Consider the following 12254-nt stretch of genomic DNA (forward strand, 5'->3'; position numbering starts at 1 on the left):
GGTCACCTGAGGTCAGGAGTTTGAGACCAACCAGACCAAGATGGTGAAACCTGTCTCTACTAAAAATACAAAAATTAGCCGGATGTGGTGACAGGCGCATGTAGTCCCAGCTACTCTGGAGGTGGAGGCCTGAGAATTGCTTGAACCCGGGAGGCAGAGGTTGCAGTGAGCCAAGGTTGCGCCACTGCACTCCAGCCTGGGCAGCAGAGCAAGACTCTGTCTCAAAAATATATATAAATAAATAAATGGCTTGTCATGGAACGTTTAAAAAAACAACAACAAAGGCATTCCTGGGTGCCCAGAGTCAGTCTGACCTTGCTTTATACTATAGTTACATACTTAGTGGGGAGAAGGTTATTAAAATGAGGATGACAAGATGGTGTCTGCCTGGCTCAAGAAGCTAACATAAAGCCTGAACAGCTTTTAGCCAGGAAAAGGAGAGTTAGTTGTTAGTTTTAGCAGCAAAAAGCAGGATATAACATTTCTATCCTTTTTTTTTTTTTTTTTTTTTTTTTTTTTGAGACGGAGTTTCGCTCTTATTACCCAGGCTGGAGTGCAATGGCGCGACCTCGGCTCACCACAACCTCCACCTCCTGGGTTCAGGCAATTCTACAACCTCTGCCTCCTGGGTTCAGGCAATTCTCCTGCCTCAGCCTCCTGAGTAGCTGGGATTACAGGCACGCGCCACCATGCCCAGCTAATTTTTTGTATTTTTAGTAGAGACGGGGTTTCACCATGTTGACCAGGATGGTCTTGATCTCTTGACCTCATGATCCACCCGCCTCGGCCTCCCAAAGTGCTGGGATTACAGGCTTGAGCCACCGCGCCGGCCTATTTCTATCCTTTTTTCATAGACCTGAGTAATTCTTCCTGCCTCTTTGCCATCTGCCTCATCAATCCCCAGGGCCCTCTTTGGCCCTCCCCTATTCCTGGGCACTCCTGTTCTGAATTCTTGCTCTGCTTGCTTCATAATTGCTGATGTTCCTTTATGCTTTGGTCTTGGGCTCCCACAACTCCTTTTTTTTTTTTTTTTTTGAGACAGAATCTTTCTCTATCACCCAGGCTGGAGTGCAGTGGCATGATCTCAGCTTACCACACCCATCTACTTTTTGTATTTTTAGGAAAGAGGGGGTTTCATCTTGTTGACCAGGCTGGTCTCGATTTCTTGACCTCAAGTGATCCATCCACCTCCACCTCCACCTCCCAAAGCGTTGGGATTACAGGTGTGAGCCACCACACCTGGCCTTTGGCTCTCTTTTATACCACACATGGTCCCTGTGGGGCCAAATCTGTTTTCAGAGCTCTAGCCCCTAAGCAGACCCCACTGGCTCCCGCATTTCTGTCTCGAGCACTTCCTACTCCCTGAACTCAATGCCCACGAGGTCCCAGAGGCATCTCACAATCAGTGTGTCTAAAACTAAACTCCCATCAACCCTGTCTCTCTGTCTTTATCTGCGTGAATGACACTACCCAATAGGCCAGGCGTCCCCAAACTTTTTACACAGGGGGCCAGTTCACTGTCCATCAGACCGTTGGAGGGCCATCACAAACTGTGCTCGTCTCACTGACCACCAATGAAAGAGGTGCCCCTTCCTGAAGTGTGGTGGGGGGCCGGATAAATGGCCTCAGGGGGCCGCATGGGCCCCGCGGGCCGTACTTTGGGGATGGCTGCAATAAGCTGCAACTCCTCTTGCTCTCTCTTATCCCGCACATCTGACTACTATCCAGTCCTGCTATTTGCATTTTCTTTCAACGAGTCCAGCTTTGTGGCTAGAGCGCAGACTCTGGAGCAAGACAGCCTCAAAGCTCAAAGCTCAGCTGAGATAGAAACCACTGTCTGACACTGGGGGAGCTATTTAACTTCTCTGGAGCTCAGGTGCCTCTTCATTGGCAGGTTCTATATAAGTATAAGCTATTATTAAGAGTAGTAATCAGGCCGGGCGCGGTGGCTCAAGCTTGTAATCCCAGCACTTTGGGAGGCCGAGGTGGGTGGATCACGAGGTCGAGAGATCGAGACCATCCTGGTCAACATGGTGAAACCCCGTCTCTACTAAAAATACAAAAAATGAGCTGGGCATTGTGGCACGTGCCTGTAATCCCAGCTACTCAGGAGGCTGAGGCAGGAGAATTGCCTGAACCCAGGAGGTGGAGGTTGCGGTAAGGCGAGATCGCGCCATTGCACTCCAGCCTGGGTAACAAGAGCGAAACTCCGTCTCAAAATAAATAAATAAATAAATAAAGAGTAGTAATCAATCCTTTTCCCCTCCTCCAATCCGAAGGCCCCATCAGTTTCTTGACTGGAGTGTCACAGTAACTTTCTTCCTGGTCTCCTTGCCTGCTACTATCTGATTCTCCAATGAGGATTGGCTATATTGTGTAATAATAGCGGTCATCATTCCACAGAATTCAATGTAAATGGCACCCCTACTTCCCAGCTTCCCTGGCACCCGTCCCACTGCCATTTCCAATGTATACATTTTCTCATGCCGATTCTTAAAAAGATTTTCTCTTCGTCTTCAAACTAAAACTCCACTCCACAACAGGCACCAGCTGATAGCATCTCCTGGAGAGGTAGATTTGGCAGTCATCGGTGGAGGGATCATGACCAAGCCTTTCATAATGGAAAATAATGACATTCATTAAGGGTTAATATGTGTAGCTGCTGTGCCAGGTCCTCCCGAAATAACTTAAGAAGCAGGTGGCATCCCTACCCACAGCTGAAGAAACAAAGACATGGAGTGAGAAATGGACTTAAAGGTCTCACGCTTTGGAAACTACAAAGTTCAGAGAGATGAAGAGCAGGGCTTAGAAACTCCTAATCTGAAGCTTAGCACCTTGGCTGCTGCTTTGTGTCAAAGTGACTTGGATCCTCCAGGCAAAGGGGGGTTGTTCAGTCTTACTGATATAATTTCAAGCAGCACAGCTCCTGATAGACTGTGAATTTAAAAATAAACAAATCAATAAATAAATAAAGACTGATAGATGGATAGGGATGAACGGCAGGGTGGATTATAATAAAGTAAGAAAGTAAAATATTAGTTATACAGTCTACATGGTAGATATATTGGGATTTACTGAAAATTCTTTTACCTTTGCTATATATTTTAGAAGTTTTATAATAAACTGTTGGGGAGGGGGAAGGGGGAAGGAAAAAATCGTGTTTTTCTGTTGATAACAGAGACCAGAAGTACTACTGGCTTAAACAAAACAAGGGTTTATTTTCCTTTCATGGAAAATAAACTTACTTAGAAATTTGACCTGAGTATTAATATGTGATAAAATTTTTAAAAGGAAAAAATTGTTTTGAAATAAATTTGGATGGTGACAGTCCAAGGCTGATCTGGCACTTCAGAGATGTCATTCATTCCCCAGCCTGCTTCTGTCTTCATTCTCTGCTGTCCCGGTGTGAGGCTTCCAACCTTAAGGTTGCCTCATGGTCCCAGGGTGGGTACTGCACCTCCAGGTCCAAAGTCCATGTTCTAGGCAAAAGGAAGTAGAAATGAGGGAGAATGCATCCTCACACTCCCAGCTATTTTGGCCTTCCCTTTGAAGGATTTCTGGGAGAAGCACAGGCCCACAGTTTTCACCTATAAACCATTGGCTCAAACTTAGTCCCTTGGCCTCCCCGATCTCTAAGGGGGAAGAGCAGGTTGGAGCACCCAAGAAAATTTGGCCTTATCACTAAGAAGAAGGGGGAATGTGTGCTGCAGAAGCCTCCAGCCTTCTCAGCCAGATACCACACAGCCTAAATTCAAACTGTTGTATTATAATCAAATCCCGTCAGCTCCAGTCGCATCTTAGCCCTAGGAGCTTTCTGGCTTGCAACCCAAAGAGTGTCTTTTGAGGCCCTATGCCACAGGGAGAACCAGTTAGTCCCATATTCCCCTACAGAGATGGTGTAAGGGAAATGAGCCTTACAGAAACCAACCTTTCAAGGGTCCAGCTTCAGAGAATATGTACTCCACTGGCAGTGTGAGAAACGAATATCCAGGAAAATACAATGTAGCACAAAGAAGGAGCTGAGGGTGAATGAAGATGCTCAGAAATATCTCCACTAAGAGTTTCCTAGAAAAGGTAAAGCATGTCCAGCAGCACTGCCTCTGGAAACCAGAAAAATTGTATTATTTGATAACAGATCGTAAGCCTAAATGCCAGAGGTTCTTAAAAAGATTCGGTTTGTCTAATTTTTTTTCTTCTTTCTTCTTTTTTAAAAAAATTCTATTTAAATTTTTATTTTTTATTTTTTCTAAGATGGGGTTTCATCGTGTTGGCCAGTTGGTCTCAAACTCCTGAGCTCAAGTCATCCACCCACCTTGGCCTCCCAAAGTGCTGGGATTGCAGGCGTGAGCCACCGCGCGCAGCTAGTTTGTCTAATTTTCTTTCCATTCATACCTTTATTTGGCTCTGTAAAAAAAGATCCTCTTCGAAACCCCGACTCTATTAAAAATACAAAAATTAGCTGGGCATGGTAGCAATGAGGGCAGCTGAGGCAGGAGAATCACTTGAACCCGGGAGGCAGAGGCTGTGGTGAGCCGAGTTTGTGCCATTGCATTCCAGCCTGGGCAACAAAAGTGAAACTCTGTCTCTTAAAAAAAAAAAAAAAAAAAAAAATCCTCCTCTACTACATACCTGTCTAGATGGAAGCAAACTGCCACAAACGTATTTTAATTAGTGCACATCTTCCTTTCACACATTAATTTTTTTTTATTTTCCTACTCCATTCTACTAATATATCTACTATGATATAAAAGACATAAGACAAGTGAATACCAGGAAATACTTATATACATGCACACACACACAAGAATGATTCAAATAGATAAACAGAGAAACGGAAACACTAGGGTAAATAGGCCTGGAATTTTTCTTCAACGTGTACAATTCAATGCACTTTTAGTTTTCATTTCACCCTTCCTCAGTGTTTTCTGCCCAGCAATTGATGAGAAATACTGCCTCTGAGCCAGTCAAAACACTAATTCTTCCAAAGAGAGCCTCTGTTACTGTTTCTCATGGTGAGAAGACAATATTTGCCTGCTCTTTTTTGTTTCTTCCAGATGGGAGACTCAGCCAAATTAGAAAGAATGGAGAATTATTGATTGACCATCTTTATTCTCCAATTCTTGGATGAGAATACCAGGGGGTAAGTGCAGGAAATTGATGAGAGCCTAGGCTACAACATCTGGGAGGAGTGGGGCCAAAGTGTCCTTTCACTCACTAACCTCTGATCTTCAGTTTAGCACTCATACTTTTAAACATTTTCAGGTATTTACATATATAGTTATGCAGAAATGTAAAGCTTTGCTTTTGTTTTTCAATTGAATCGTTAGTATAGTTGTGCAAGGTGCTTTTTTTTTTTTTTTTTTTTTTTTTTTTTTGAGACGGAGTTTCGCCCTTGTTACCCAGGCTGGAGTGCAATGGCGCGATCTCGGCTCACCGCAACCTCCGCCTCCTGGGCTCAGGCAATTCTCCTGCCTCAGCCTCCTGAGTAGCTGGGATTACAGGCACGTGCCACCATGCCCAGCTAATTTTTTGCACTTTTTAGTAGAGACGGGGTTTCACCATGTTGACCAGGATGGTCTCGATCTCTCGACCTCGTGATCCACCCGCCTCGGCCTCCCAAAGTGCTGGGATTACAGGCTTGAGCCACCGTGCCCGGCCTGCAAGGTGCTTTTTGATTACTTAGTTTATCTCCATTATCCAGGCTCATGACAATAAATCAACTCTTTTTACCTGCTGCACTGACTTCCCTCTGCAGGATGAGTCATCATTCCCCTCAGCAGTCTCTGCTGGGTGGCTGGCTCAGTTGGTTACCACTTTTATATTAAAAATAGTGCTGCAGTGTTGTTCACACAGAGACTTCTCCCTGCACGCATGCAAGGACTTTGCTGGCATAGATATCAGGAAGTGGAATTGCTGGACCAATTGTGCACATTCTAAGTTTCATACCTGATATTTTTGAGTAACTAAAATTTAAATGATTTTGTCCCATGACAGAGATCATCAAGCTTGTGACTTGAAGAGCTTTACTTATTGTGTACCTTTTTTGTGTCCCTACTATAGTGGGTCCAGCCCATTGTGAGTGCTTAGTAAATATTTGTTGAATAACTGTCTGAAGGGAAGAAAGAAAAGATGAGTAAGGCCTGTTCCTACTCAAAGCTCTCCTAATCAATATCTTTGTGATTAAACGTTGTGGGTTCAGGTCCTGACTGACTTCAGAGCCTCCACCAGGCAGTCTGCCTGGATCCCACCAGGAGCCTCCAGGCCATGAGTTGACCATAGTAATGGCCAAGAGTTGGACCCTTGTGGAGTCCATAGTGTTGGACACCCAAAGAGGTGAAGACAGGGGAACCAGGGAATCCAGTGAAGACGGTCCTTCATGAATCAGAGGAGGATGATGGGGGCTTGGACCTCACAGGGAAAGTGATAGGATTCTGAATATTTAAATATTTTAATGCAGTAGAATCAGAAATTTCCTGATCAGATAACAGATGTTGTTTTTGCAGATGATTTTCCATGTTGGAACGCAAAGGTAAAGACACTCAAGGACAGAAATCTTTTGCAGAGGCAAGATCTTCCTCAGTCACCATACTTGATTAGCTGTGGGGAAGTGGAGGCTTCCATGTAGAATTCCATAGATTCTTCCAGGACATAGTGTCTGACCCACACTTTCTGGTGTCTCCTGATACACAGCACGGATGAAATGGCGAGTTCCCTGGCCTTTCTTCTGCTCAGCTTTCATGTCTGCCTCCTCTTGGTCCAGCTGCTCACTCCTTGCTCAGGTAGGAAACGATTGCACATTTATGTTTCTGAAGTAGACAGTTACCTGTTAGTGTTCTCATAGGACTTTTGACTCCTTCCCATACTCGAAGTTCATGCCAACCCATGGGTTCATGTGTCACTAAGAGACAAATGATGTTCTCCTTAGGATCGTGTTCCCCTCTAGGGTCTCTGTATCTCACTTTCCCTGTCTGAGAAGCACCCTTCCTCTCATGACGCCAACCCCAGCACCCTCTGACGAAGCCTCCCCCTTGTGCCGACAGCTCAGTTTGCTGTGCTTGGACCCCCTGGGCCCATCCTGGCCATGGTGGGTGAAGACGCTGATCTGCCCTGTCACCTGATCCCGACCATGAGTGCAGAGACCATGGAGCTGAGGTGGGTGAGTTCCAGCCTCAGGCAGGTGGTGAGCGTGTATGCAGACGGAAAGGAAGTGGAAGACAGGCAGAGCGCAGAGTATCGAGGGAGGACTTCGATTCTGCGGGATGGCATCGCTGCAGGGAAGGCTGCTCTCCGAATACACAACGTCACAGCCTCCGACAGCGGAAAGTACTTGTGTTATTTCCAAGACGGTGACTTCTATGAAAAAGCCCTGGTGGAGCTGAAGGTTGCAGGTGAGCCTCCGGGTTTTGTTCTGAGAATATTTCTCCATAGGCTCTAGAACAGATGCAGAGTTCCTCTTCCAGAAGCACTGCAGACAGCCCTGGCTGCTCACTAGCAATTGCCTGTGCTGCCTTCCAACTTAGCCTCTCTGAGCCCCTTGAGTAGGACACAGGTTTTCCTTTAGGAAGAATTCCTGCTGTGCCCTACATGCTCAAGTAAAGAACTCCCTTCCTCTGGCCACCAGAGACATAAGGCAAGTGAAGGAGGAGGGATAGGAAGCATAAGAAATTGTCACGTCAGTGGCTGGGACACAGTCATTTTGGTCTAATTGAGTAACAGACGGCTCCTGTTGTGTCACCAAGTGCACAATACCACGGGCCTGGGAGGCGCCATAGGGACTGTATCTGCTGCCAGTGTTTTCCAATCAGTCACCCACAGGAATATTCCTAGAGTAAAACAAACTGTTTCTTTTTTCTTTTCTTTTTTTCCTGTTTTTTTTTTTTTTTAATTGAGATGGAATCTCGCTCTGTCACCCAGGCTGGAGTGCAATGGTGTGATTTCAGCTTGCTGCAGCCTCTGCCTCCTAGGTTCAAGCGATTCTCCTGCCTCAGCCTCCTGAGTAGCTAGGATTGCAGGCGTGAGCCACCACGCCTGGCTAATTTTTGAATTTTTAGTAGAGATGGGGTTTCACCATGTTGTTCAGGCTGGTCTCAAACTCCTGACCTTATGTTCCACACACCTAGGCCTCCCAAAGTGCTGGGATTACAGGCGTGAGCCATTGTGCCTGGTCGATATATTTCTTACTTGCTGCATTGAGGAAGAACACACATCACAGGGAGCTGTGGCAGGGTCTCAGTCAGAAGGTGTTAGAGCAGACTTAGTATACAATTGGGCCTGTGTTAGGGGATTTGGGGGAGGGTTTATAGACTTAGTCCTCCACTCTGGATGAAATATCATCAGGAAGGCGTGGCAGGTTAATTCTGCTAATCAATCTTATCTAGGAGGAAGGAGACTAGGGTGAGACTAAAGCTGCAATTGATGAAGGGGCCGAAGTTCCTCACTGCCGCTGGGGGATGTTTGGTCGGGGGATGTTGCTGTGGTCTGGACAATGTTCATGTTTTTCTCTGCACTCACGCATGATGTGGGTGGTCCTGTTTTTCCCACGATCCCTCATCGTCACAAAGTGCCATGGTCTGATGCTGCTGTTCTGTGAAATTGCTTTTGTTCAATAGGAGGACATGGAGACCCAGCGTCAGTTTCCAGATGTTAGGACGGCCTTTCTCTTTCTCGGTGCAATCCCTTGCCCTTGGTTTCTGGTTGGGTTTGGTTTAAGGGGATCTATAGCAGACAATCATAGGAGGAAGGAAGTCTGGGTGTTTATTCCCTGGCTTCCTTCCTGCAAGGTACCCTCAGGCTGGCTGCATTGCCTTTCTGAAGGTCACAGCTCCTCTCAAGAAAGTCCTCAACGAAGTTTCCCAGTTTATAGCGAAGGGCTGTACTCGCTTCCAGAGGCTGCCACACCCTGAATCCTAGCGTCCTCCTCATCTTCACAGCAGCAACAGTGTCTTCAGCCTCTCCCCATCTTTGAATTTCTCCTAGTTCTTTTTCTCTATTGTATCTCTGATTCTTCTTTTCTTTTCCTTTCTTTTTCTTTCTTTTCTTCCCTTCTTTCTTTTTTCTCCTTTTCCTCCTTTCTTTTCTCCTTCCTTCCTTCCGTCCTTCCGTCCGTCTTTTCTTTTTTTGTGTCAGGAACTCGCTTTGTCACCGAGGCTGGAGTGCAGTGGCGTGATCTCGGCCCACTGCAAACTTTGTCTCCTAGGCTCAAGGAATCCACCTGCCTCAGCTTTCTGAGTAGCTGGAACCACAGACCCACACCACCATGCATAGAATTTTTTTTTTTTCATTGCAGAAACAGGGTCTTTCCATGTTGCCCAGGCTGGTCTCGAACTCCTGAGCTCAAGCAATCTGCCCACCTCGGTCTCCCAAAGTGCTGGGATTATAGTCATGAGCCAATGGGCTTAGTCTGCATTTTACTTTTAATGACTCTTGTGATTAAATTGAGTTCACCCAGACAATTTAATCTCTCTATTTTAGGTCTACAATTTTAATTCTGTATAAAGTTCATTTAGCCAGTTTTACATTCTATTCACCAGTGTCATAGAGGATATAGCTCAAAGCGTGGGTGGGAGAGCACTATTCAGCCTATTACACTTATTTGGAAAGTGATCCCAGGAAACACAATTGCAGAAATAAACTGAGAAATGAAAGAAAACCAATTACATGAGAAATGGCATAAAGGATTCACTCATGCAGTAGTTACCATGTGGATATCTTGGCTCAATCACTTTTAGGACTCTCTAAGAAACCATATGAAATGTGTGATACAGCTCAGAATCTTCCTAAGGATTACAGGGCATGAGACTTTATACTTCCCATCCTCCTTTGCTTGAATTGGTTGAAGGTTGGCCTGGGAGTGTTAATTCTAATGCACTTGAAGATTGGGCTATGTAACTGCAGAAAAAGAACTATCACTGGTTTGATAAAGCTCTCAGGCAAAGGAGAAGGGAGATGGGAAGGTTATTATCCTTGCGGGGAACTGTGCTTCAGCTATTGGCAAACTCTGATAGGCCAAGAGAATATGGGATGGGGCATCAACAGCATCTGTTCTAAGGGCTCTGCCTCTGAGAATATAGGGAATGCCTTTCAAGGTCTCTCTGCACCCCCGCCCCCCACCATATTCACTTAGCATTAGTGACCTCTTGTCTTCCATACATGTGCATATCACATGGCCCTGCAGCCTCACCACATGGACTAGGTCTGGGATGGACACCTGACCCAGGCTGGGCCCCGGGACCAAGTGACATGTGACCAGTTACACCTGTAGCAGATGTGCATGGGAGCTGTGGGAAGAAATCTTCCATTCATGGTGCAGACTAAAGAATGGTGGATCTTCCTTCCTGGTCCCTGAACTTCTGACCTAGAGTGGCTTAATCCTGCTGCTACTTCTCTCTGGCACTCTACTGCTGAATAATTCCAGGAACTGGGCCACGCTGTGGTGGGAGTGACCTTACCCTGAGCACGTCACTCACTCACTGAACAACAGCTGAGAGCAGAGCTTAGGCCTGGGCCCTATAAGGAGAGAGGAATCACATGCTGCAGAGGTCTGTCCTGAGGAGCAGGTACTCTAGCCACAGCAAAGACACAGTTGATACCTGGATCACAATAATAGAAGACAGGACATGAGAACAGCAAAAGATGTGGGTGTCAGAAGAGGCTGAGAACACTTCAGGCAGGAGCACTGAGTTGTGCTCATAGGATGGAGGCACGAAGGCTGGGCAGGATTTCAAGGGCAGAGAGGGAGCAAACAATTCAAGTGAAAGGCGTGGCATGAAAAAGGGAGCGCTGGCCACAGGGAGTGCAACGTTGTGACAGAAGGCCGCTGTGGAGCCATTGCTAATGTATTAATGCAAAGCTTGGAATTCAATCGGAAGGGGATTGGAGACCTCCAGACTAAGCATTTACTTATGTATATTTTATTTTTTATTTTATTTATTTATTTTTTGAAGCAGAGTCTCGCTTTGTCACCCAAGCTGTAATGCAGCGGCATGATCTTGGCTCACTCTAACTTCCTCCTCCCAGGTTCCAGCGATTCTCCTGCCTCAGCCTCCTGAGTAGCTGGGATGACAGGTGTACCACTTCCCCCCGCCCCCACCCCCCAGCTAATTTTCGTGTTTGTGTGTGTGTGTGTGTGTGTGTGTGTGTGGTTGTTGTTAGTTTTTTTGTTTGCTTGTTTGTTTGGTAGAGATGGGGTTTCACCATGTTGGCCAAGCTGGCCTTAAAACTCCTGTTTTCAAGTGATCTGCCTGCCTCACCCTCCCAAAGTGCTGGGATTATAGGCATGAACCACCACACCAGTCCTAGACTAAGTATTTAGACATTTGAGGGGAATATTGACAACTAGGCCTTGGGAAGATTATTCTGAAAGATATCTATACAATGACAAGATTGGATTCTGTGGGTGAGGGATTATGGTCATGTGGAGGAGGGTATGTGTTCTCGTGTGTGTGTGTGTGTGTGTGTGTGTGTGTGTGTGTATTTGTGTGTGTGTCCCTTAGACCTAACCCTACCACCTACTGGCAGAAGGTCAAGGCCAACTAGAAAGTCTTTGCTCACTTTCATTTGTGCCCCCACCAGAATGCCACCTCCCTGAGGAAAAGGGATTTTGCTGCTCACTCAATATCCTCAGCACCTCTTATCCAATAGCTCTGGAATGAATACAAGGCCTTCATAACAGCCAGTGCAACTGCTGTCTCCTTTCCTTTGCTACCCCTCCCTCTCCAGCCATGCCTGCTTCCCCCAAGCCCTTCCGCGCTCCGGGCCCAACCTCCAAACCCAGCAACTTGAACAAGAGTGATCTGGCTTTGGAAAGAGGACGGCTTATGTTTTCCTCCTCATGTTTCCTCCCCAGCGAAATCACTCTCTACTTAGAGAGGCCTCTCTCCTTGTGGATACCAGCAAAGCGACCAACACTGTGGGGAATCTCAAGGCTTTGTAAAAGAAAGAAACAAAGAAAGAGAGCGGGAGAGAGAGAGAAGGAAGGAAGGAAGGAAGGAGGGAAGGAGGGAAGGAAGGGAGGGAGGGAGGGAGGGGAAGGAAAGAAAAAGAAAGAAAAAGAGAAAGGTAAGAATAAAGGAAAAGAAATAGAAAAAGAAAAAAAATTGACAGAAAGAGACAAAGAAAGATAAAGAGAAAAATTTTTTTAAAGTCTTACTTTCAAACAAAGAAAAAGGAAATAGAAATACCTAATAACCCCCAAAAGGTTATCTGCTGCTTGAGCGTTTTGTTTTTGTTTTTCTGTATTCTACCTAGTAACTGCT

At 45.9% G+C, this 12254-nt stretch overlaps 1 protein-coding gene across 1 annotated transcript; it reads left to right on the top strand.

The window, feature by feature from the left end:
* Nucleotides 1-6654: 6654 nt before the first annotated feature.
* Nucleotides 6655-7657, top strand: LOC120361145 (butyrophilin subfamily 3 member A2-like). The gene is made up of 2 exons (XM_074398559.1): nt 6655-6779; nt 7041-7657. Exons 1-2 carry the CDS (start codon nt 6701-6703, stop codon nt 7433-7435), a joined length of 474 nt encoding a protein of 157 aa, XP_074254660.1. The 5' UTR covers nt 6655-6700; the 3' UTR covers nt 7436-7657.
* The last annotated feature ends 4597 nt before the right edge of the window (nt 7658-12254 follow it).

This window comes from Saimiri boliviensis, chromosome 4 (assembly GCF_048565385.1).
Source record: "Saimiri boliviensis isolate mSaiBol1 chromosome 4, mSaiBol1.pri, whole genome shotgun sequence".
Taxonomy (NCBI): Eukaryota; Metazoa; Chordata; class Mammalia; order Primates; family Cebidae; genus Saimiri; species Saimiri boliviensis.